Consider the following 26833-nt stretch of genomic DNA (forward strand, 5'->3'; position numbering starts at 1 on the left):
TTCTCTAAAGGTCTCTTTAATTTTCCTGTAGGCAGTATCTATCTTACCCCTAGTGAGATAAGCCTCTACATCATTACATTTGTCCTCTAGCCATCCTTGGTTAGCCATTTTGCACTTCCTGTCGATCTCATTTTTGAGACGTTTGTATTCCTTTTTGCCTGTTTCATTTACTGCATTTTTATATTTTCTCCTTTCATCAATTAAATTCAATATTTCTTCTGTTACCCAAGGATTTCTACTAGCCCTCGTCTTTTTACCTACTTGATCCTCTGCTGCCTTCACTACTTAATCCCTCAAAGCTACCCATTCTTCTTCTACTGTATTTCTTTCCCCCATTCCTGTCAATTGTTCCCTTATGCTCTCCCTGAAACTCTGTTATATATTTCGTCATTATTGTTTTGGAATTACGCTGTTTACACATGTGACAAACACGTTTTGAGCTCCAAGTCTATTGTCCGTTCTTGAATGCTGACTTCTTCGTGCGTATTGTGCAAATGCGATACAACGTAAAAAAGTGAAATATGGAAATTTTATATTCAGTTTTGTGTGTAGTCGTTTGTCAATAATCAACAATAATCTAGTTATATGTGGAAATATTTTCCTACAAGAGACGAAATTATTAAAACTGCACAGTGCGATATTTGAGGTCAAATAATGTGTTTATAAAACGACTGTAAGCAACCTGAGGAAACATGTACAGCGAATAATTTACAATTACTGTCGTACTTGGGACTTCTGAAATTTTCCTGGCGTATTTCTTCTTCCACTAATTTTCGGGTTTGCAGCCGGGTCCCATCACCATTCTGCCACGATATTTCGGCCCAGAGACGTCCGGCCATCCTCAGGTGAGTAGACGAAGTGCTGAAAAGACCTTTTTTGTGGCAGTTTAGTAGTACACATCGTCACCGGTTCAGATTCGGTCCAACTTTCTCGGTGGACAAGTGAGAGGAGACTCAAAGAAACGGCTGAATAACAGCCGAGCATAGCACTTTGAAGGTGTGGTGGTGGAACTATAAGGTCCAGGCCACCCTCCGATGGTGGAAGTACAGAGGAGAGGCGCAGTAATGCGCCAACCCTTACGGTGAAGGAAGAAAGTGGCTGGACGAGAACAGGCCACTGGTAGTGAATGTACGAAACGGGCATAAAAACGTTGTCGTATTGGGCCTATCGTCAGGCATAGCCTGAATCCGAGTCCTCCAGGATGGTGAGTGGAAGGAGCCCCTAGAGGGATTATAGCGGTTCCAGGGTCAAGAAACACAACAACGACCTGGAGACCAGCGTCCTGATCACGCGCGGCTCGTACCACATTTGATGACGCTTTTGGACGAGGATGACACGGCGGTCGGTCAGAACGGGAAAAATTTCTGTTTAATTGGGTAACCAGGAGGTGAACAAATTTTCATTCAATATTGTGAATCACAAGCATACTTGTGAGCAAGTGGATCTGTAAAAGCCAGGAGAGGGTAGGGCAAAGGAAAATTGTTTTCCATAACGTCAAATCATGGAGCCTGTTTAAATGCCTGAGTATCTCAATATTGAGCTGTTGTAAGAGATGACTGTCTCGATCAAAATTGATCAGTTCGCAGATTTTGGATGTATTCGTGCACTGGAAACGGCTTGACTGATTTTCTGATATTGGGAGAGAAGACTGACTTCTGAACAGTTTCACGTTTGTCACAGTCAGATAGTACACATGCGGCTGCCAGAGTGGCATGCTGCACGACGACGATGCTTCTTCGTCTTTAGAAATAATAAAAGTATCTAATTTTGTCCACGCAGTTCTCGTGTAGGCCTTACAGTCCCTTCCTGGAAATTACCTGCAGTCCCAAATTTCCTTCTTTTCATCTCCTTTTCATGCCTTTTATGAAAATATTAATAAATACAGTATGTTGTACATTATTTCGATTTATATACAGTTTAAGTAACGTAGAAACTGAAAACAAGAAATTGTTCTGCATAGCAACGCGACCTCACGTCTCTACAATTTACGTTAAGTTGTACGTAGTAACTTCAGGAAGTAAGTCTATCCTTAAATCTCACGCTAACTAGGAGAGGTCCCCAGGGATGCGATCGACTTTGTGATACTACCTATATGGTAGTAGCCTGGTGCGCCCTCATTTGCAAGTCATTGACGAAAAAAAATCCGGAATTTTATGTGGCACTCAGTACCATTAAAAAACTTATGTTACATATAGTCAGGTTACGTGATTTAATCGATAGAATTACAGTTTCACATACATGAAGTTGTGGGTTTCATTCTCGTCAGGTGCACAAATTTTTTAATTTTTAATCTCTATCAAAATGACTTCGATCATTACTTTCATTCAATTAAATGTAATTTTTTAATTCCATTCCATTGTCGCATAATTAAAATCATAATATCGACTTCCTCGTTCGCTCTCATTTTTCTTCCTATCATTGTTTCTCCACTTGAAATCTTTGTTAATGTGTTTTTATTTAATTTTATGTATTTATTTTGATTTAATTTTTTCTTGTCTTATCACCTTTATTTTAGTTCACATTATTGCGTTCATTACATCTATCTCACATTTTGCTTGAATGTCGTTTTAGTTATAAACGCGTCTTTGATTTAGATTTTCATCTGCGTTATTCTGTCCGTGGTGCAATAGGTATTTAGGTTATGATTTAAATGTCTGTGTGACAATTACTGCCGCAAACAAAAATACACATCTGTTACCAAAAATACATTTTTGACCCCATTGCACAAATACACCCATTAAAAAAAGTTTTGCATCACCTCGTTTCCGAGAGTTCCGGAACCTGTACAGAAAATTGGAATAGAGATCAACATAAACATCATTACTGCCCTTCTTATTGCTAATGAAAACCACACACATTGAATGTTGTACCACCATACAGCGAGACTTTCAGAGGTAGTGGTCCAGATTGCTATACACACCGGTACCCTAAATACCCAGTAGCACGTCCTCTTGCATTGATGCATGCCTGTATTCGTCGTGGCATACTATCCACAAGTTCATCAAGGCACTGTTCGTCCATATTGTCCCACTCCTCAACGGCGATTCGGCGTAGATCCCGCAAAGTTGTTGATGGGTCACGTCGTCCATAAACAGCCCTTTTCAATCTATCCCAGGCATGTTCGACAGGGTTCATGTCTGGAGAACGCACTGGCCACTCTAGACGAGCGATGTCGTTATCCTGAAGGAAGTCATTCACAAGATGTGCACGATGGGGGTGCGAATTGTCGTCCATGAAGACGAATACCTCGCCAACATGCTGCCGATATAGTTGCACCGTCAGTCGGAGCATGGCATTCACATATCGTACAGCCGTTACGGCGCCTTACAACACCACCGGTGGCGTACTTCAGCTCCACATAATGCCACCACAAAACAACAGTGAACCTCAACGTTGCCGCACTCGCTGGACAATGTGTGTAACGCGTTGAGCCTGACCGTGTTGCCTCCAAACACGTCTCCGACGATTGTCTGGTTGAAGGCATATGCGACATTCAACGGTAAAGAGAACGCGATGATAATCCTGAGCGGTCCATTCGACATGTTGATGAGCCCATCTGCACCGCGCTGCATGGTGTCGTGGTTGCAAAGATGGAGCCGGCTACGGTGGCCGAGCGGTTCTAGGCGCTTCAGTCCGGAACCGCGCGACTGCTACGGTCGCAGGTTCGAATCCTGCCTCGGGCATGGATGTGTGTGATGTCCTTAGGTTAGTTAGGTTTAAGTAGTTCTAAGTTCTAGGGGACTGATGACCTCAGATGTTAAGTTCCATTGTGCTCAGAGCCATTTGAACCATTTTGCAAAGATGGACCTCGCCATGAACGTCGGGAGTGAAGTTGCGCATCATGCAGCCTATTGCGCACAGTTTGCGTCGACGTCGTCTGGCTGCACGAAAAGCATTATTCAACATGGTGGCGTAGCTCTTAGGGTTCCTCCGAGCCATAATCCGTAGGTAGCGGTCATCCACTGCAGTAGTAGCCCTTGGGCGGCCTGAGTGAGGCATCTCATCGACAGTTCCTCCATGTCCGAACAACATCACTTTGGTTCACTCCGAGACGCCTGGACACTTTCCTTGTTGCGCGCCCTTCCTGGCACAAAGTAACAATGCGGACGCGATCGAACCGCGGAATTGACCGTATAGGCATGGTTGAACTACAAATAACACGAGCCGTGTACCTCTTTCCTGGTGGAATGACTGGAACTGATCGGCTGTCGAACCCCCTCCGTCTAATCGGGCGCTGCTCATGCATGGTTGTTTACATCTTTGGGCGGTTTTAGTGACACCTCTGAACAGTCAAAGGGACTGTGTCTGTGATACAATATCCACATTCAACGTCTATCTTCAGGAGTTCTGGAAACAGGGGTGATGCACAATTTTTTTTGATGTGTGTATAAATTGATTATTTCTTCTTTTGTTTTTTAACTTATTGATCGGAATTTTCAAATAATTGAATATTATAATAGATAAATATAATTAGGCCAACCGGACTGTTTAATGCAACTTTTTAACGCTTTTGCGTCACACAGAATTCCGACTTTTTTTTCGTCAGTTATTTGCAAACGAGGGCCCACCAGCGTGAATGGCTGCAGTGTATGGTACCAGGGATCTTCTTCTATATCATCATACAGACAGTTTCAAAAAGTCGATTGCTGGGGACTTCTCCTTGTGAGGCCATTACGGAAGAAGTGGCGCATTGTCATAAGAGAATACGTGTGCTGGGTGTCCTGCAGATTCAGTTCTCCTGCGGTGATTGCAGGTGCACCATAGAGCGCGACAGAAATGGCCGCGGCATCTCGAAACGTATTCCAGAGTTCAAGTGTGCTGGAGACAATGATTATTGTGGATAAAAAGTCTAAATTGCACTCAGATTCACCGTCAGATTCTGGCGGTATACGGACAAAATGCAGCGTCGCATCCAGCCGTAGTCGAATGGTGCCACAATTTGACCGATCTCTCACAGACATTGGGTGATGCTGATCCCCTATAAAGCCCAAATCTTGCGCCATGCAACTCCCATCTTTTCGGCAAGCTAAAAGGACAACTGTGAGAGGGGGGGAGGGTGAATTTTACCAACGATAAGTTCGAGTCTCGGTCCGGCACACAGTTGTAATCTGCCAGGAAGTTTCACATCAGCGCACACTCCGCTGCAGAGTTATTTAAAATTCATTCTGGAAACAATCCCCCAGGCTGTTGCAAATCCATGTCTCTGCAATATCTTTTCTTCCAGGAGTGCTAGTAGTGCAAATTTCGCAGGAGAGTTTTTGTGAAGTTTGGAAGGTAGGAGAAGAGATGCAAATAAAGGTGTGAGGACGGGTCGTGAGTCGTGCTTTGGTAGCTCAGCTGATAGAGCAGTTGTCCGCGAGTTCGATTCCTTAAAGAATCGGGGGAGAGGGGGGCCTTACTGGTACTGAACGTATTCAAAGAAGTTCAGCAGAATGGTCACCTCTCGAGGAAGAGCGTCAAGGAAAATGCTGAAAAAGATGACCTAGCAGACGAGTAAAGTTAGACGCCATTTGTACCGCGAAAGCCTACTTACAAAGTTTCAAGAAGCAGTACGAAGTGAAGAATCTGGAATAATGTACTTCAGCGCCCTACGACTCGCCCCCATAGGGACAGTGAAGACAAGGGAAGTCTGATTGCACCGCCGACGATGGCGTGGAAGCAGTACCTGTTCCCTCGTCACATACGTCATTGGAACAGGAAAAAATCCATAACATGTGGTACAATGCTAAGTCGCCTATTCCATGCACTCTACAGTGCTTTTCAGAGTGCGTATGGTAATGCACAAGAGTATGTACAACAATTAGACGCAGAAATCAGATTCAAAACATTTTCGGAACCAGACATATTTTCCTGGTTTTGCAAAATTAATGAAATGTACTATACATTGTTATACGCGAGCATTCGTTATACGTTGAACACCGCAATAGAAACTCATATGAAAGCTAAACTTTGAGTTCAGCTGCAGGTAACAGCGCTAATGAGCAAACTGCACTAAATACAAAGCGCGTGGTCATCGAAGCGTTACGTACATTAGCCAGTTCTTTCATTGTGTTAAGCAATCGCATACGAAATTCACTTAAAACGAGTCGGTGGCCAGCTCGTTAAGCACCGCTTGCGTGTGTTCAGTGTGGAGCAACGCGTTGCAACTGGCAGCTGCTGCATGGAAGCGTGACGCGGCGGGTATCTTGCACTCGATGCAGCCTCAACCAGCAGCGGATTATTACAAGCAAATTGCAGGCAGTGCTAACCTCTCCTATCCGCTGTCAATTTTAAGTGTTGCTTGTCTCATTATGCATTTAGGTTTTTTGCAACTAAAATAATATACACTACTGCCCATTAAAATTGCTACACCACGACGATGACGCGCTACAGACGCGAAATTTAACCGTCATGAAGAAGATGCTGTGATATGCAAATGATTAGCTTGTCAGAGCATTCACACAAGATTGGCGCCGGTGGCGACACCTACAACGTGCTGCATGAGGAAAGTTTCCAACCGATTTCTCATACACAAACAGCAGTTGACCGGCGTTGCCTGGTGAAACGTTGTTGTGATGCCTCGTGTAAGGAGAAGAAATGCGTACCATTACGTTTCCGACTTTGATAAAGGTCGGATTGTAGCCTACCGCGATTGCGGTTTATCGTGTCGCGACATTGCTGCTCGCGTTGGTCGGGATCCAATGACTACTAGCAGAATATGGAATCGGTGGGTTCAGGAGGGTAATACGGAACGCCGTGCTGGATCCCAACGGCCTCGTATCACTAGCAGTCGAGATGACAGGCATCTTATCCGCATGGCTGTAACAGATGCTGCAGCCACGTCTCGATCCCTTAGTCAACAGATGCGGACGTCTGCAAGACAACAAGCATCTGTACGAACAGTTCGACAACGTTTGCAGCAGCACGGACTATCAGCTCGGAGACCGTGGCTGCAGTTACCCTTGACGCTGCATCAAGGACAGGAGCGCCTGCGATGGTGTACTCAACGACGAACCTAGGTGCACGAATGGCAAAACGTCATTTTTTCGGATGAATACAGGTTCTGTTTACAGCATAATGATGGTCGCATCCGTGTTTGGCGACATCGCGGTGAACGCACATTGGAAGCGTGTATTCGTCATCGCCATACTGGCATAACACCCGGCGTGATGGTAGGGGGTGCCATTGATTACACGTCTCGGTCATCTCTCTTGTTCGCATCGACGGCACTTTGAACAGTGGACGTTACATTTCAGATGTGTTACGACCCGTGGCTCTACCCTTCATTCGATCCCTGCGAAACCCTACATTTCAGCAGGATAATGCACGACCGCATGTTGCAGGTCCTGTACGATATTTCTGGATACAGAAAATGTTCGACTGCTGCCCTGGCCATCACATTCTCCAGACCTCTCACCAATTGAAAACGTCTGGTCAATGGTGACCGAGCAACTGGCTCGTCACAAGACGCCAGTCACTACTCTTGATGAACTGTTGTATCGCCTTGAAGCTGCATGGGCAGCTGTACCTGTACACGCTACTCAAGCTCTATTTGACTGAATGCCCAGGCGTATCAAGGCCGTTATTACGACCAGAGGTGGTTGTTCTGGGTACTGATTTCTCAGGATCTATGCACCCAAATTGCGTGAAAATGTAATCACATGTCAGTTCTAGTATAATGTATTTGTCCAATGAGTACCCATTTATCATCTGCATTTCTTCTTGGTGTAGCTATTTTAATGGCCAGTAGTGTAGAACACAAGGACTGATGACCTTATGCAGTTCTTTGGTATTTGTGCTAAAGTTTTATCTCTTCACATCCACTATCGGCAACATGCTGTATATCCAAATTTTCTGCTTCACACTTTCTAATCTGTGAAGCGAATAATTACGCAGGGTAGTAACTGCCTCAGCTACAATTAATGTTTTCCTTTTTAATCAGTAGTAGTTTCGGGAATATAACCTACTTTCAAGTAAGTACCAAAACCATTGCATTCGTAAAGTAGGCAAAAGTTGACACGTTTTTCTATTGACTAAAATTGTCATCATCTACATAGAAAAAAAATTTAATTTTTTTAATGCTAAGAAAAAAGCTACCTTTAGAACTGAGTCAAATGCTCGTGGAAGAAATTGAGGAAATTACAGAACAGAGCAATGTGTATTAATTACCGTGATATCTGAGATTGAATATCTGAGATTGACAGATTTTGAGAAGGCTTTGTCTACTTTTAACAAAACCAGTATTAACGGTCCTAGTGAAACAAGACAATGACTCAAACTATAACATACTGAATAATATATGGTGAGCGGTATTAGCCTCAAACAAACTTCATAAAGATAGTGAAATATTCGGAATCGAAGCACGAGTTGGATAAGCAGAATCCAAAGCAATACATATCACTTCTAGAACAAATGGAAAACCCCATACGGTTTCCTAACCATACACAAATAGTCTGTCCATCTGCCCTTCCCCTCCTCTCTCCATCCATCTCCTCCTTCTCTCTCTCTCTGTCCATCTCGTCCTCTCTCACACTCTTTCTCCTCCTCTCTTTGTTCATCGCCTCCTCCCCCTTTCTTTGACTATCTGTTCCTCCCCCTCTGTCTGCCCATCTCCTCCACCTCCTCCTCCTCTCTCTCCCTCTCTCTCTCTCTGTCCATCGACTCCTCTCTCTTTCTCTGTCCATGTCCGTCTCCCCCTGTCTCTGTCCATCTCATACTCTCCTCTCTCACTCTGTCTCATCTTCTTTCCTCTCGTTGCTCAGCTGTGCCCATCCACATGCATATTCCCTGACACACGCTCCAGTACTACCTGCACGTCAGGTGCTACCAAACAAATTCACCACCACCACCACCACACTTACAAAACAGATCGACAAGAAAGCGAGTTAATATTGCAATGTCATAAAGTTCTGAGTTATGTTTAAAATTTCGGGTCTAGTCTCTTGGTTACATGTTTGTTAATTCTACGATAATATATCCTGTCATCTAGCTTTAACCTGTTTTAATTATAATTGTATCCCTTCGCCACTCTCCTCAGTCTCCTAAATAATTTGGATCGTGTGCAAGTACGATGTTGATTGCTTTTCACTGTCGGGACTGAGTTAAATCTGTATTAAATTCCTGGCTGAGAACAAAGTCTTTCGCGACAGCTCTGTTGTATAAAACATTCTCGGACTGCTTGCTGGGTCAGTTGAGGGTAAAACCTCGAGTTTTCCACTATTTCCTCCGTCGGCTTCATAAGGAGCAACTGACTGTCAAAACTGCTGCCGTGGTGGCCTCATGTGGCCCAAAGCCAGAGATATTCGTCGCAATGTTTACGCAACGGCGGGAGCGGCGTCCCCACCAGCGCAGACGTGAAACCATCGGCGACAGCTTGACATAATTACAAACCAATTACAAGCCGTCCTTGGGATACAAAAGGCCACCACATCAGCAGTTTTGTCAGTCAGTTGCCCCTGACGAAAACGATGGAGGAAATCGCCGGAAGCTCGAGGTTTTACCCTGAATTGACGCAGCAAGAACTTCGAGAATGTTTGACAAAATTGGTGGCTGTTTGAAAACTACTGCCGCACCCCCCCCCCCCCCCCCCCACCACCACCACCACCAGTAGGCCTGTGGCTAGCCGTTCACGACCCACTGCACGGCGTTTAAGAACACAGCAAGGGGGTTACAATTTGACCAGGGACATTGCACAAGAAGACTCCAGTAGGTATCTTACACCATATCGTCCCACGCTATGACCATAACACAACAAGAGTGACGTACTCTCAGAAGAGAATACATGTTTCAGATTGGCTGCAGACACAATTCTTCTGGGGTGCGATTAACACGTAAAACGGCGCGGCAGTTGGAAACGCACTTCAAAGTCGAAGTACGTGGGGCAGTACAATATTTGTGGACAAAACGTCTACATTTCACACAGATTCACCGTGAAATTCTGTCGGTATATACACTCATGCTCATAAATTAAGGATAATTGCAGAATGTGGTGCCGCACAACGTGGCACTACACAGAACTGGCGCTAATACAATAGGCACATAGGGAACACACACGACACAGATCTGTAAGTCCACAGTATTGGTGATAAGTTGAGAAAACCGTCCCGAAACACATGTGCTACAAAACGCCACTGTTTCCTGCGCATATACCCTGACATCAATAAGGGATTTGATCACCGTGCACACGTACACTGGCCTCACAACGGGTTGGCATACTCTGAATCAGGTGGTCGAGCAACTGCTGGGGTATAGCCTCCCATTCTTGCACCAGTGCCTCTCGGAGCTCTTGAAGTGTCCTACGGGTTTGAAGACGTGCAGCGATACGTCGACCGAGAGCATCCCAGACATGCTCGATGGGATTTAGGTCTGGAGAACAGGCAGGCCACTCCATTCGTATGATATCTTCTGTTTCAAGGTACTCCTCCACGAAGGCAGCTTGGTGGGGCCGTGCGTTATCATCCATCAGGAGGAAGGTGGGACCCACTGCACTCCTGAAAAGGCGGACATACTGGTGAAACATGACGTCCCGATACACCTGACCTGTTACAGTTCCTCTGTCAAAAACATGCAGGGGTGTACGTGCGCCAATCGTAATCCCACCCCCACACCATCAAACCACGACCTCCATACAGGTCCCTTTCAAGGACAGTAAGGGGTTGGTAGATTGGTACCTCGTTCCTGGTTCATGACAGATGAAAAACCGGCGGGAATCACTGTTCAGACTATACCTGGACTCGTCCGTGAACATAACCTGGAACCACTGTTCCAATGACCATGTACTGTGTTCTTGACACCAGTGTTTACGCTCTCCTGTGGCCAGTGGTCAGTGGAATGCATCTTGCAGGTCTCCGGGAGAATAAACCATGTCTGTTCAGTCGTCTGTAGACTGCGTGTCTGGAGACAACAGTTCCAGTGGCTGCAGTAAGCTCCCGAGCAAGGCTGTCTGCAGTACTCCGTGGCCGTCTGCGGGCACTGATGGTGAGATATCGGTCTTCTTGTGGTGTTGTACACTGTGGACATTCCGTACTGTAGCGCCTGGACACGTTTCGTGTCTACTGGAATCGTTGCCATAATCTCGAGATCACACTTTGTGGCACACGGAGAGCCCATGCTACGACCTGCTGTGTTTGACCAGCTTCCAGTCGCCCTAGTATTCTACCCTCATAACGTCATCAATATGCGTTCTTTCAGCTATTTTAAACACTCAGTCACCATTAGCACGCAGATGACGAAGAGATTGAAGAAATGTATGATGAGATAAAAGAAATCATTCAGATAGTGGGGGTACGCGAACATTTTATAGTCATGGGGGACTGGAAATTCGAGAGTAGGAAAAGGAAGAGAAGCAAAAGTAGTAGATGTATATGGAATGGGAAGCCACCTGGTAGAATTTTGCACAGAGCATAACTTAATCATAGCTAACACTTGTTTCAAGAATCATGAAAGAAGGTTGTATACATGGAAGAGGCCAGGTGATACTGCAAGGTTTCAGATAAATGGTAAGACAGAGATATAGGAACCAGGTTTTAAAATGTAAAACATTTCCAGTGGCAGATATGAACTCTGACCACAATCTATTGGTTATGAACAGTAGACTAAAACTGAAGAAACTGCAAAAAGGTAGGAATTTAAGGAGATGGGACCTGGATAAACTGAAAGAACCAGAGGTTGTAGAGAGTTTCAGAGAGAGCATTATGAAACGACTGACAAATATGGGGGAAAGAAATACAGTAGAAGAAGAGACGAAATAGTGAAGGCATCAGAGGATCAAGTAGGTAAAAAGACGAGGGCTAGTAGAAATCCTTGGGTAACTGAAGAGACATTGAATTTAATTGATGAAAGGTGAAAATATAAAAATGCAGTAACTGAAGCAGGCGAAAAGGAATACAAACGTCTCAAAAATGAGATCCAGAGGAAGTGCAAATGGCTAAGAAGGGATGGCTAGAGGGCAAATGTAAGGATGTAGAGGCATGTATCACTAGGGGCAAGAGAGATACTGCCTACAGGAAAATTAAAGAGACCTTTGGAGAAAAGAGAACTTGTATGAATATCAAGAGCTCAGATGGAAAGGCAGCTCTAAGCAAAGAAGGGAAAGCAGAAAAGTGATAAGAGAACATAGAGGGTTTGTACAAAGGCGATGTACTGGAGGGCAATATTATGGAAATGGAAAACGACGTAGATGAAGATGAAATGGGAGATATGATACTGCGTGCCGAGTTTGACACAGCGCTGAAAGACCTGAGTCGAAAGAAGGCCACAGGAGTAGACAACATTACATTAGAACTACAGATATCCTTGGGCGAACCAACCCTGACAAAACTCTACCATCTGGTGAGCAAGATGTATGAGTCACACCCTCAGACTTTAAGAAGAATATTATAATTCCAATCCCAAAAAAAGCAGTTGCTGACAGGTGTGAAAATTACCGAACTATCAGTTTAATAAATCACGGCTGCAAAATACTCAAACGAATTCTTTACAGACGAATGGAAAAACTAGTAGAAGCCGACCTCGGGGAAGATCAGTTTGGATTCCGTAGAAATGTTGGAACATGTGAGGCAATATTGACCCTACGACTTATCTTAGAAGATAGATTAAGGAAAAGCAAAATTACGTTTCCAGCATTTGTAGACTTAGAGTAAGCTTTTGACAATATTGACTGGAATACTCTCTTTCAAATGCTGGCGGTGGCAGGGGTAAAATACAGGGAACGAAAGGCTATTTACAATTTGTGCAGAAACCAGATGGCAGCTATAATCGTCGAGGGGTATGAAAGGGAAGCAGTGGTTGGGATGGGAGTGAAACAGGGTTGTAGAATATTCCCGATGTTATTCAATCTGTATATTATGCAAGCAGTAAAGGAAACAAAAGAAAAATTTGGAGTAGGATTTGAAATCCATGGTGAAGAAATAAAAACTTTGAGGTTCACCGATGATATTGTAATTCTGTCAGAGACAGCAAAGGACCTGGAAGAGCGGTGGAACGGAATGGACAGTGTCGTGAAAGGAGGATATAAGATGAGCATAAACAAAAGCAAAATGAGATAGATCACGTAACTGATAAGGAGGTACTAAATAGAATTGGAGAGAAGAGGAATTTTGCACAGCTTGACTAGAAGGAGGGATCGGTTGTTAGGTCATGTTCTGAGACATCAAGGGATCACCAATTTAGTACTGGAGAGCTGCGGGGAGGGTAAAAATCATAGAGGGAGACCAAGAGATGAATAGACTAAGCAGATTCAAAAGAATGTAGGTTGCAGTAGGTACTGGGAGATGAAGAAGCGTGCACAGGATAGAGTAGCATGGAGAGCTGCATAAAACCAGTCTCTGGACTGAAGACAACAACAACATTCAACAGTTCACTTTTCAAATCCCGTTCACAATTCGAATGGGTGAAATGTACTGAGCATACACGAGCATTCTCAACTCAAAACAAATCTGCACGTTTACAAGCAGTTATTCGTTTCCATTTCGTCGCATTGGTTTTGGGAAATATATGAAACTTATGAAACTTTCTGGCAGATTAAAACTGTGTGCCGGACCGAGACTCGACCTTGGAGCCTTTGCCTTTCGCGGGCAAGTGCTCTACCAACTGAGCTACCCAAGCACGACTCACGCCCCGTCCCCACAGCTTTACTTCTGCCAGTACCTCGTCTCTTACCTTCCAAATTTTACAGAAGCTCTCCTGCGCAGGAGGAGCTTGGGTAGCTCAGCTGGTAGAGCACTTGCCCGCGAAAGGCAAAGGTCCCGAGTTCGAGTCTCGGTCCGGCACACAGTCTTAATCTGCCTGGAAGTTTCATATCAGCGCACACTGCACTGCAGAGTGAAAATCTCATTCTGGATATGAAACTTAATTTCTAACTTACTTGGTTGTCTGCTGTGGTTAGTACAACCGCCATCGCGAAGCAAATAATTCTTTTTCGTTTAAAAATTTACTGTAAAAATACCTCAGTACACTGATAACTATGGCGTAACACTGGAGTCAACCGTCAGTCACTAATAAAAATTTCCGCTACCTTAAACAACCTCGTTTTCGCTCGTAAACGCAGTTATAATACAATATGCTACGGCAACTGGGAGTAAGTGAGCGGCGGTTCGTATCACTATGAAGTCAGCGGCGCAGCTTGCTACTGCCCATACACCTCGCGATCCCTACCGTATGGTCTACTGTCCGTGGTTCCAAGTACGAAGCGCGCGAGGCCATTATGAAGTGTTCAGTAGAGCACTGAGGGAAACATTTCTTCGGAATAGGAATGCCGAATGGTCCATGGCTTTTTTTTTTTTTTTGAGTGGATGAACTTTAAAATTTGTCAGTATCATCAAAGACATGAATCTGATACAGTTTGGTGTGTTTTTTGTAGTTTGAATATGAATAAAGGAAGTAAATGGACGCCATCTTTTTATTACCAAAGAACCTGATAATGTCTTGCGGTTACCCTGTCCGTCGGAAAAGGCGGGAGGCTACAGAAAGTTCTACACCAGCCCACTTATGGGCTGTAGGGAACATGGTAGTGGGCCGTGAGTGTTGGCCGAGAGTCCAAGATAAGATAAAAATTATCGGGAGCTTCCCAGGTTTCACTCGTCAGTCGTCAAGATCAGCAAGTACAGAATGAAAAAAAAATTTGAAATGCTTGCCAGAAATTTATCATACATGTTGAAAATGACCAATATCGTGTGCCACCAGGCGGCTAGAAGTGCACAGTGGTATGGAATGCACTACAGGGCTGGTGCGCGGCCTTGGCTGGCTGCTCATGGCGTAAACACGCAATGTGCCACGATCAGATCGTTTAATTTGTCGAAGGAGGAGATTAGTGTTTAACGTCCAGTGGACAAAGAGGTCTTCACAGTCCGATATAGGGAAATCATGGAAAATCTAAATCAGGATGGCCGTACGCGGGTTTGAACCGTTGTCCTCCCGAATGCGAGTTCAGTGTGCTACCACTGCGCTACCTTGCTCGTAGCAGTTTCTCGGATACAGTTATTCACAAGAATAGTTCGCTTGAATTTTGCTCATTTAATACCCTGAAACAGGTAGAATGGTTGATGTTTTACGTCCCGTCGATGGCTAAGACTACCAGAGACAGAGCTTTGCTTGGATTTCTTCCCACTGCACGGGAAGGAAGGAACCATCCCATCATTTTCATGAAAAGACGTGAGTGACCGCAGAAAATCGATATCTGGATGGCTGACCCGAGGATTGAACCCAATCTCTGGAATGCAAGTACACCACTTTGCTCAGTCCCTATGGAGATAACCTGAATTACTATTGACTGAGACACTTGATGGACTTTTCGACAAACTATGTGAATGAACCTTTCAAAGTGTATGGTTTGGAATAATAAGTACAGGAATAGACTGAATGCAGACTGCTGTTTGAAGCTAAAATTAACCAGTTTCAATCCAGATATTGATTCTCTCGCGGGTGACAAACAATGTCAAAAATAACACTGTTATTTTTAACACTTTCTTTCGTCCTTTCTTTTGCTTACGTCATAGTCCCGCAGCGATCGCAGGGTCGGCGGGGTTAGAACGGAATTGGCAAGGTTAGTTTTAAGGGCGGTAAGATGCCCTTCCTGCCGCCACCCCGTACCCCCCCCCTCCCCCCCCCCCAGGGATGGAAACAGTGTACCCCAGCTGTCTGCATCTAGTGTAAATCGTGAAATAGTGGGAACGTGTATCAAATGTCTGCGACGCATGTAACTGAGGCGGAACGTGGGGACCAGCCCGGTATTCACCTAGTGGGATGTGGAAAACAGGCTAAAAACCACATCCAGGCTGGCCAGCACACCGGCCCTCGTCGTTAATCCGCCGGGCGGATTCGATCCGGGGCCGGCGCGTCTACCCGAGTCCCAGGAAGCAGCGCGTTAGCGCTCTCGGCTACCGTGGCGGGTACTGTTCTTTTTAACACTGACCACTCGATTTTGAGTTTTCATCTAGTTTGACTGCTAAGAGAATGTAATAAAAAACGTTATTTATGAAAGAATATAAATATTTTTCAGTCCTTCTTGTATGGTACGTGTTAATAATTGGGCCTGTTGATATGCACACACACACACACACACACACACATTTATAATTTTAACTTAGAGAAGTTACTAGTCTTCTAAGCATTTTCACGAAATAGGTAGTCTGCACGGTTAAAAAGGTTGGGAACCGCTGTTATAGAAGCTTATGGCTCATCAGCTAACGCCCGGTGATATGTAAGCCCGCTGGCAAGGATACCGACAACGATATCCTTACATGGTACACAAAGTATCCTTCAGCACACACAGCAAGGTGGTTTGTGGAATATAGGTGTTGACGTAGTTAAATATGGAGCAGACACTTGGTCAGAACCCTGAAGTGAAGAAGGGGACTTTAGTCAGACATCTGGCGCAGTGGGCTGGTGTGTACTTACGACTGAAGGGATCGCGTAGTAGTCCTCATGCTCCTGGCGCGCCGGAACTGGTGGCCCGGAGGCGCCGGCAGCAGCATGCCTGCGGGGGCGGGCCCGCCGCCAGGTCCCGGGGGCAGCAGCGCGGACGGCGCCAGCACCAGCGGGGGCGGCAGGCGGGCGGCGCGCGGCCGGCGCGTGCACGCGTAGCAGCAGACGCGCCAGTACAGGAAGCGGAACGAGTGCGCCATGATGTCGCCGATGTTGGACAGGCACAGCAGCATCAGCGGGATGCCCAGGATCGCGTAGAAGATGGTCACCACCTTCCCCCAGTGCGTCTTGGGCGCGATGTGCCCGTAGCCTGCCAACACACGTCCACAAGCTAAGTTTAGTATGTCACAAAGCTACAGACATGCTTCTCTAAAGGTGCCAGCAGACGATCAGACATGTTCGTCAAATTCGCTCTTTGCATTCGACAGGTTTGTCAGACAAGCTCGCAGATGTCTAATATAGCCTAATTTTTGAAGAAGCTGTCACGTTCTGTGTATCGAGGCGCAAAGTATTTCGAATCTTCGCATCTGTTCCAGTTGTAAGGTAATTCAAAGATACAGGAACTATTTCGGCAAGCAACTGGGTATTTTTTGACAAAAGCTTCTGTAAACGATCAAACTTGTTAGTCAAATTGCCTGTCAGTCACAATTTCTTTCAAACACGTCAGACGCATCCTATTTTTGACAGGCACATCACACAAAGCAGCATACTGGCAAATAATTTTACAAATACGTGAAATCTGACAAATGTTTCGATGGTCAACAGGAACCTTAACGGAAACTACTGTAAAAATGCCCTCTCTACTTTCGTAGGGCCAATAGTCCCATCCCCTATTCTTCAAAGAATCAAACTACCACGTACAAAAGTTTAGAAAAGGTTTGAATTTACGTTTAAAGTTTGCTGGAAGACAGTAAGTGCTGTCATTATCAAACATTGGATGAGTATAGTCTAGGTAATTTACGCTCCGTTTTAAGGAAAGCTAGAATTTCACGGATCTCAATGTATATGAAAGATTTCTTCTGAACTAGGTGTCGTCCAAGAACGTAGTTTTGCAGCTGCATTCAGTGGTATATGTGGATACTGTCTGCAAAATGTATTGCCACTGGAGATTGTAGTAAAGAAGTAATACATTAAAACAACGTATCTAATGTTGAAGTTTTACTGCTTGAAGAGCGGAAGTGTAGTAAGTGATAAACTTTTTCCGTTTCATTACTTTGTAGAGAGTATCAACGGAAGAAGTTTCTAGAAATGGTTCAAATGGCTCTGAGCACTATGGGACTGAACTTCTGAGGTCATCAGCCAAGTTTCTAGAAGGTTTGAAATTGTGTGTAAAATTTATTGGAAGTCGCTAATTGCTCTCATACGCGAGTAATGCATAAATATAGTCTGAGCGATTTGCTCTTTGTGAGTTACGAATGCTTCATGACATATACAGTTACTAACTTTAATACTTGAGTTACTATGTTAAATATTTAACGTAAGATTACACCTCTCAGTGAAAAGATTATTACAGTATTTAAAATTTTAAAATTTGGTCAATAATTATACGAAATACCGAAAATAAAATATCAGTTGCTCCTGGAAGACGTTAGATAGGCAACCTGCAACTGGTACCGGGTTCCGAGGTGGTCGCTTAGTAATATAGGTAGTACCTGCTAGTATCATCTGCTCGGAGCTAACAAACAAGGTACTTATTTAGACGTCACGGAAGAGAGACTTTTAAAACGCTTGATCTTAATCAGGCAAAGAACAAGCTAGACTTAGAAGTGAATTCAGCACAATGGCACATTTGCAAGTCACGCACGAAAATTCTGCACAAATATTCAGCTGGACTTTCAGAATGAATCTTCCAATTTGCAATGCAGCTTGCGCTGCTATGAAAATTCCTGGCAAATTAAAATTTTGCGCCGGATCAGAACTCGAAGCCGGGACCGTGGCTTTCGCCGGCAATGCCCTGAAAGGTGTGCGTGTAGATTTTCGTAAGAATTTTTCTTGCTTTGGATGTCTGGAATTGCGCTCGAAAGGTCTGAATTTCTTAGACATGCGCGCTCATCCTCGGCAGAGAAGCTGCAGTACACAGATGAGTTAGAAGGGAAGTTAGAAGTGATCTTTGCTCAGCGAAGATGAGCTCCAGAGTTACCTGTTGATTGCAAGCAAAGGGGAGGAGACAGACAATTGGGTTTTGATGTTGGATGTGAACAGCAGAGTTCTGGTTTAGTAGCAGTAAGCAGCAAACAACGGAGATTTTTGAGAATTACGAGGGGAAGCCAAAAGTAGAGAGACTTTTGCAATTTCTCGCCGTAGGGCTTGTTAACACTACTAGTATCCAGTGCTGAAGTATTGTCGTTTGCAAAAATTCTATAGAATGTGTAACTCTTATTCCTGCGTTAGCCCTTATATTGTAGCTGACCGTGAAACATGGCAGCTCATTTGTCGATCTGCACCAAGGAGGAGCTGAGGGTAGTGATTTGCTTTTTGTTTGTGGAAGGTGTTAAACCTGCAGAAATCATTCGTCGAATGCAAGCGCAGTATAGCTAAAGATGTTTATCGCGAAGCAAGATGTACGAATGGAAAGAGCGCTTCAAACAGGGAAGAACTGACGAGAAAAGATCGGGCAGGTCATCGACGTCAACAACTGAGGACAATTTGGAAATCGTTGAGGGAATGTGGTAATAGAAAACAGACGAACCATTGTGGACGAAATCGGCAATACTTAAAAAATATCAGTCATGGTTCAGCGTATTCCATGTTACACGCCAGGCTAAATTTTTGGAAACTGTTTGCAAGGTGAGTACCGTAAGGCGCAGAGGATGGACATCTCTCGTAAACATTTGGCCCGTTATCAACGCGAGGGAGATAGATTTTTACAGTAAATCGTTATTGTAGACGAAACGTGGGTGCATCATCACGAACCGGAAATTAAGGCAGCGAGCATGGTTTGTAAACGCTCAACGTCACCAGAAGTTAAGAAATTAAACGTCAAACATCAGCTGGGAAGATTACGTTAACACTATTCTGGGACATGGAAGGGGCGGTAGCCGTTCATTTCACCCCAGGTGGCGAAACTGTTAACAGTGAGATCTATTGTGATGTGTTGCAGACTAAACTGAAACGTGCAATTACATCCAAACGTCGCGAAAAAGTGTCATACTGCAGCAAGATAAAGCCCGGCCACATTCTGCCAAACGGACGGCCGAAACAATGAAGGAGTGAGGATTCGAATTGCTAGAACAGCCGCCATACAGTCCAGACCTCGCGCCAAGCGATTACCGCATTTTTGGGCCATTAAAGGGAGCGCTCGAGGGAAGAAGATTTCCAACCGATGCAGAAGTCATTGATGCGGTGCAAAACTCGTTACAGTTGCAACAAAAAACTTTTTTCCAACGAAATCAAAAACTTGTGAAACGTTGGAAAAAGAGCGTTAAAGTTCACGGAGGTTATGAAGAAAAATAATGCGTGTTTCAAATTTCTATCATTAGTATATATATTTCATTTCTCAAAAGTCTCTTCACTTTTTGACTTTCTCTCATATATTATGGATCAATGGAAGATTTATTGTAGAGAGGAAAGAACTGATTTTTACATAGGTACGATTATACTCTTTGTGAAGAATAGATTACAGGTAAAATGATTAAATTTGTTTTATTTGGGCAGCGGTTTGATAATGCAGTATTCTTGGTTCGTCAGGCAGCCAGATCAGGAATCTTTCTGTTTTTCATTTTTTTTTGTTAGGATTTGTCGATCACTGTGAGAGAAGAGGATTAAAAATTAAATTTTGGTGTTTTGTTTAAGGAAAGATTATACATGTGAAGTTTAATTTCTGTAATTCTTGGGCTATAATTACGTGATTTCAGAGAAAGCTTAGAAGTTTTATTAAATATTATTAAGTAAAATGACATGAGATTGCTATTGAGCTCATTTAACGCAGTCATTGTGCACATCCCAACAGTCAATTACTTTTCAATTTATTTAAAATCATTATCAAAAACTACGAACCAAAAATGATAGCAGTGTTTTTAGAGAACGCATTTCACCTCTGCGTATCTCAGTAGTTATATTTTGCAGCTCTGTTATCGAGACGCAATGTAGCTACGAGAGCAGTTGGCACGGCTTTATCCAGCGCCACTCAGCTAACCCAAATAGCGTAAAAATAGATTATTTCTTTAATTAAATTTCACAGGGACCAACTTCAGTTTCAAAGTAATCAGTTTTTCATCAAAGTTCAAAGTCATATATTGTGATAGCAATAAGTTCCAGACGGGGCATGATGTTTTTAGAATTCTCGCACTTAGATTTCTCTATGCATGTCGGAAAAGTCGTCTGCATGGGTGAGTGCCTAGTTTGGGGAGCGTTTCGTAGTATGTGCAATGCAATGGAGACGTGGCCCAGTCTTTTGCAGTTGGACGACAAGAGTGGTACTCAGTAGTAAAGTGCGAGGCAAGACGTTATCGGCTGAGCTGTCCAGGTGCAACACCCGAGGCGTCCTCAGTTCCTTACTTCTACCAGGATCTCTCTCCTACCTTCCAAACACCCCCCCCCCCCCTGCATGCCTTGCGCAACCGGTATTCCTTTCTTCAACTCGTAAAAACACCTGGATGTAACAAATTGCTGAGATATGAAGTGGAATGACCACATGTGCTCAGTAGTACCTAAGACAAGTGCTGGACACGACTCACTGATAGGATATTGGCAAAGTCCAATTAGTCTAAAGACTAGATTGCCTACAAAACACTTGTGCCACCCCCACCCATCCTAGAATATTGCTCAAGTGTGTGGGACCCACACCAAATTGGACTCAGTGAAGATACTGACCCTATACAGAGAGGGCAGCACGATAGATCGCAGCTTTGTTTGATCCGCAGGGTGGCGTCACTTGGATGCTGAAAAATCTCAACTATCAAATGCTTGAAGAGAGACGAAAACTATTCCGCAAAATTTCAAGAAGCAGTATTAAGCGAGAAAACTACAGGGTTGGAACTTTAATAGTGGCAACTACCATACAAAACAGGTACATATTTCAAAGTTTTGTTGTTCTTCAGTGCAGTCACGAGTTGCCAGCGATGCGGAAGTCGTAGGATAGTCATAGCAGCACCAGTTATGACTGGTAGTTCGTGTGGAGCGGTCTACTCTCCGACGAATCTTTGTAAATGTTTTGAAGCGAATGCTGTGGAGTGGTTCCTTCACTTTAGGAACCAAGATCATGTCACAAGGGCGTAAACACAGGGAGTGTAGTGGGAGCTAGAGGAATTCCCAGCTCCATCGGCTGAAGAAGTCGGTCAGAACTTGTGCCATATGCACCCGACCATTGTCCTGCAAAATGATGGGCGGGCCCTCCTTAAAGTGCCGCTCTTCTTTCTCCAAGCTGCTCGCTGGCTTTGTTCCAAAAATGAACAGCTTAGGAAAGAAGTGGCGGCACTTTCTACAGTACCCGCCCATCATTTTGTACGATAATGCTCGGGCGTGTATGGCGCAAGTTGTGACCAATTTGTTCAACCGATGGGGCTGGAAGTACTGTAGCACCGACCCACTACACTCCCCGGACTTTAGCCATTGTGACTTGAACTTAATTCCTAAACTGAAGGCAGCGCTTCATGGCATTCGCTTCATAACAGTTACAGAGATTCGTCGAGCAATAGAATGCTCCACTAGCTATCTACATAACTGGCGCTGGTATGACTTCCACATCGCTGGCAGCGGGCCATACACAGTGCTGGTAACTACTCTGAAGAACAGTAAAACTTTGAAACATGTGTATGTTTCGTATAAGCAGTAAATAAATAGCTGCCACTATTGAAGTTTCAACCCTTGCAGGAACATACTAATAACGCCAACGTTTCCGTCCCATAGGCACCGTGAAGACAAGATTAGACTAACAACATCACGCACAAAAGCGTTCAGGTGATAATTCTTCCCTCGCTCCGTACGCACATGGAACATAAAGAAACAGAAACACGCACTACAATGAGAAGTATCCACTGCCATTCTTTTGACAGTGGTTTGCAGAATATAGATCCAGACGCAGATAAAATGAAGCAATCAGTATGACTTATAATTTTGTACGGGATTATTGGTTTTGAGAACAGTTTTGATTGAGTTTCAATAAAATCCGTACCAACAACCCTACACAAACAACGCATTGATTCAACCCACAGTAGTATACTGAAAAATAGATATTCAGATCTACCTATGTTCATTATTTTGACGTACTAGCAAGCCCTTATCAGCAGATACTCTAAACCACAATACACATGGATATACCTATCTTGTAGTCGTTGATTTGTTCAAGATTATATAATGTTTGAGGGGATCTTAAAATTATAAAAGACAAACAAAAACTTCATGTGATTGTTTATCATTATTCATCACAAAACAAACATATATTGCTCCACTTCAAGATGTCGTCGTCATGCTGTTAATTAGAATCGGATCATTTGAAACTGTTGTTCCAGTCACTCTGCTAGTAACTGGTGTGTCGCACTGATATCTCTCCAGAACTCTCCAGCTTCAACTGAGGCGTCTTCTTTTATTGTGGTGGCTTCTGATGCCATTGTCACGGCGTTAAGTAAGCCCTACATCAGAATTGCAAATTATCTTACGAACCAAATTCTCACATGTACAGTTTCCAGTGACATTGAAGTCCAGTTTTCAGTATGACTCAATGGATCAAAATAGATTTTGAAGATCATTACAGATTTCCGGTTCTATTCACATGAAAATATTGTTCGTAGTACTTTGATTGTACTTAGCTGACATGAGAATGGAGGAGCTAAAAGCACGCTGAAACGACAATTACTTACAAAAGGATCAAAATAAAGCTAAACAGAATGTGGATGATACATACATTAAAAGATTGCTTTCGATTAAAAGATTACAAATCTGGCAAAGTGTTACGTAAACTATCGATGTGTTCCTGCCACCCGTCCAAAGATAGCCCTGCGTGATAAAGCGCCGCGTCCCTGGGCAGGGAAATGCTCCGCCCCCTTATCGAATCACCCCCGACGAGGGTCGGTGTGCTGGCCATCCTGGATGTCGTTTTTAGGCGGTTTCCCACATCCCACTAGGTGAATACCGGGCTGGTACCCAAGGTCCACCTCAGTTACGCGATTCGCAAACATTTGGAAACCTTTCACACACTTTCACATGCATAACACTACACATAGATAGTTGGGGCACATGTATCCCATCCTTGGTCGTAAAGGGGTGGCGACAGGAAGTGCCTTTGGCCACGTCTTAAACAAAGGAAGCCAAATCCTTAAATAACCATGCCGACCCTGCTCCAAAGTGTGACAAAGGCACAAGAAAAAGATGATCGATGTCTTCCTGTCAACGTTTTAAGCAATTATGTGATTATTATTATCGATCATCTTCTTTTGGGTTACTGTATGGGACCTGTCTTTTGTAGTCAGCATGTATTGTAGAGGAACCTCAGGGTATACACAAGGTATTTACTGTATGATTAAATATGGTATGACTACTCATAAAGAGGAACCTCAGGAACAGGAAGAAGGAAACGCGTTTCCAGAAATTATTACCATCTGACTTGGTTAAAGCCCCTCATTGTGTGTCCCACGATTTCCTCTTGCAATAATTAACACATAATGAAGAAATAGACACACCAGTTTCATGGTTTTTATCTTACCTGTATAACAGAAACCCGGTCGATCACAAAGCAACTGGCACTTGGAGCAATAGCCACGGAGCTTCATATTTTTTAAATCGAATATCGTTTCTAACATACAGAAACGATCTCTTGTCACAGTATGCTAATTTTGTTATTTTTGCATGTGGCAAAAGTCCAGGAATAATAAGTAGTATGAGTCCTCTACCTGAAAAGGTGGCTAGTGAAATCCAGAATGAGTTTTCTCTCTGCAGCAGAGTGCGTGCGGTTTTGAAGCTTTCTCGCAGAACCGCAGACTCACCGATTCGAGTCCCAGTTCGGCACACAGTTTCAGTCTGCCAGAAAATTTCAACTAATATTTGAAAACATCAAAGATGGTTCAAGGCAAATACATTTAACTCAATTCAGTACTTTTCATGGAACTCCGAAAGCTATCAAAATAGTCTACGCAAACAATTAAATGCGTAAATTTGGATGTTAACCTCTTGGGCGTACAGCTAGATCACAGCCTGAAATGGAAAGCCTGCACCATAGAATTAATCAAGGGCTTTGATTCAGTTACATTTGAAAAACGCGTTTACTGCTACAGGTGACATACAGGGAAACAATTATTAAACTATATAAAAAAATAAAAAGTAATTTAGCTACAACCTACAGCGTGCAAAAACTTTATTAACATGTAAACGCCACTACAGATATTCAGATTTAGGTCATAACATGTTCGATATGTCTGCCATCATTGGCGATGATGTGAAGCAGACGAATAGCGAAATTCCGCTGAAGTGTCGGAACATCGATGACCTCCTGAATGGCTGTTTTCAGCTCAGCAATGGTTTTGGGGTTATTGCTGTACACCTTGTCTTTAATATAGCTCCACAAAAAGGAGTCGCATGTGATCAGATCCGGAGAATATGGCGGCTAATCAAGGCCCATGCCAATGGCCTCTGGGTGTCCCAGAGCCGGAATGCGGCTCCCATAGTGCTCCTCTCCTGCTTCGATGGTGTCAAGCTCCGTCTTGCATGAACTACATCTTGTCGAAATCAGGGTCATTTTGGATAATGGGGATGAAGTCGTCTCTCAAAACTCTCATGTACCTTTCGGTAGTCACCATGCCATCAAGGAATATCGCACCGATTATTCTGTGACTGGACATTGCACACCACACACTGGACATTGCACACCACACAGTCACTAGTTGAAGGTGAAGAGACTTCACGACCGCGAAATGTGGATTCTCAGTCCCCAAAATGCGCCAGTTTTGCTTATTGACGAACCCATCCAAATGAAAGTGGGCTTCGTCGATAAACCAAATCATGCATCCATATACTAATTCCCACCATGCTCCGCGGCCAAGCGTGCAGTTTGAACGTCCTAACGCAAACCGTTCAGAAGCTATGACGATCTTATTCCGTACAGTTCAATAATTGTCACCATGTAAAAACGAAGGAACTAGTTTAGTCTCCTTATTTCCATCCAGTAATGAGTTACCGGTTGACTGGAATACTACTCTCTTTCAAATTCTAAAGGTGGCAGGGGTAAAATACAGGGAGCGAAAGGCTATTTACAATTTGTACAGAAACCAGATGGCAGTTATAAGAGTCGAGGGACATGAAAGGGAAGCAGTGGTTGGGAAGGGAGTAAGACAGGGTTGTAGCCTCTCCCCGATGTTGTTCAATCTGTATATTGAGCAAGCAGTAAAGGAAACAAAAGAAAAATTCGGAGTAGGTATTAAAATCCACGGAGAAGAAATAAAAACTTTGAGGTTCGCCGATGACATTGTAATTCTGTCAGAGACAGCAAAGGACTTGGAAGAGCAGTTGAATGGAATGGACAGTGTCTTGAAAGGAGGATGTAAGATGAACATCAACAACAGCAAAACGAGGATAATGGAATGTAGTCGAATTAAGTCGGGTGATGCTGAGGGAATTAGATTAGGAAATGAGACACTTAAAGTAGTAAAGGAGTTTTGCTATTTGGGGAGCAAAATAACTGATGATGGTCGAAGTAGAGAGGATATAAAATGTAGACTGGCAATGGCAAGGAAAGCGTTTCTGAAGAAGAGAACTTTGTTAACATCGAGTATAGATTTAAGTGTCAGGAAGTCATTTCTGAAAGTATTTGTATGGAGTGTAGCCATGTATGGAAGTGAAACATGGACGATAAATAGTTTGGACAAGAAGAGAATAGAAGCTTTCGAAATGTGGTGCTACAGAAGAATGCTGAAGATTAGATGGGTAGATCACATAACTAATGAGGAAGTATTGAATAAGATTGGGGAGAAGAGAAGGTGGCACAACTTGACCAGAAGACGGGATCGGTTGGTAGGACATGTTCTGAGGCATCAAGGGATCACCAATTTAGTATTGGAGGGCAGCGTGGAGGGTAAAAATCGTAGAGGGAGACCAAGAGATGAATACACTAAGCAGATTCAGAAGGATGTAGGTTGCAGTAGGTACTGGGAGATGAAGAAGCTTGCACAGAATAGAATAACATGGAGAGCTGCATCAAACCAGTCTCAGGACTGAAGACCACAACAACAACAACAATGAGTTACTGAATAATTTTGTACAGACAATGAACTTACATGGGTAATACCTGCAAAATACCAAACGGGTGGTAAGAATTAGGTCTGGATTAGTTCTACAACATCCTGCAAGGACCTATTAAAATTTTGGTATTCTGACAATTGTTTCACCATACATGTAACCATCTATGTCCCTTATCGTTACCAGTATTTTTCTTTTCTCAAAAAATAGTGGAAAACACGACTATAACACGAGACTAAAAACAGCCTCTACAATGAAACCTCCTGGC

General features: G+C 43.7%; 1 protein-coding gene across 1 annotated transcript in view; it reads right to left on the reverse strand.

Annotated features, from left to right (window-relative positions):
- Positions 1-26833, reverse strand: part of LOC126204276 (uncharacterized) — a 681498-nt gene that overhangs the window by 103065 nt on the left and 551600 nt on the right. The window contains exons 3-4 of the mRNA XM_049938664.1: positions 16512-16711; positions 16375-16421 (exon numbers count right to left, since the gene is read on the reverse strand). Of these exons, the coding sequence (XP_049794621.1) occupies positions 16375-16421; positions 16512-16711 (247 nt within the window). The remainder of the gene's footprint in view (positions 1-16374; positions 16422-16511; positions 16712-26833) is intronic.

This window comes from Schistocerca nitens, chromosome 9 (assembly GCF_023898315.1).
Source record: "Schistocerca nitens isolate TAMUIC-IGC-003100 chromosome 9, iqSchNite1.1, whole genome shotgun sequence".
Classification (NCBI taxonomy): Eukaryota; Metazoa; Arthropoda; class Insecta; order Orthoptera; family Acrididae; genus Schistocerca; species Schistocerca nitens.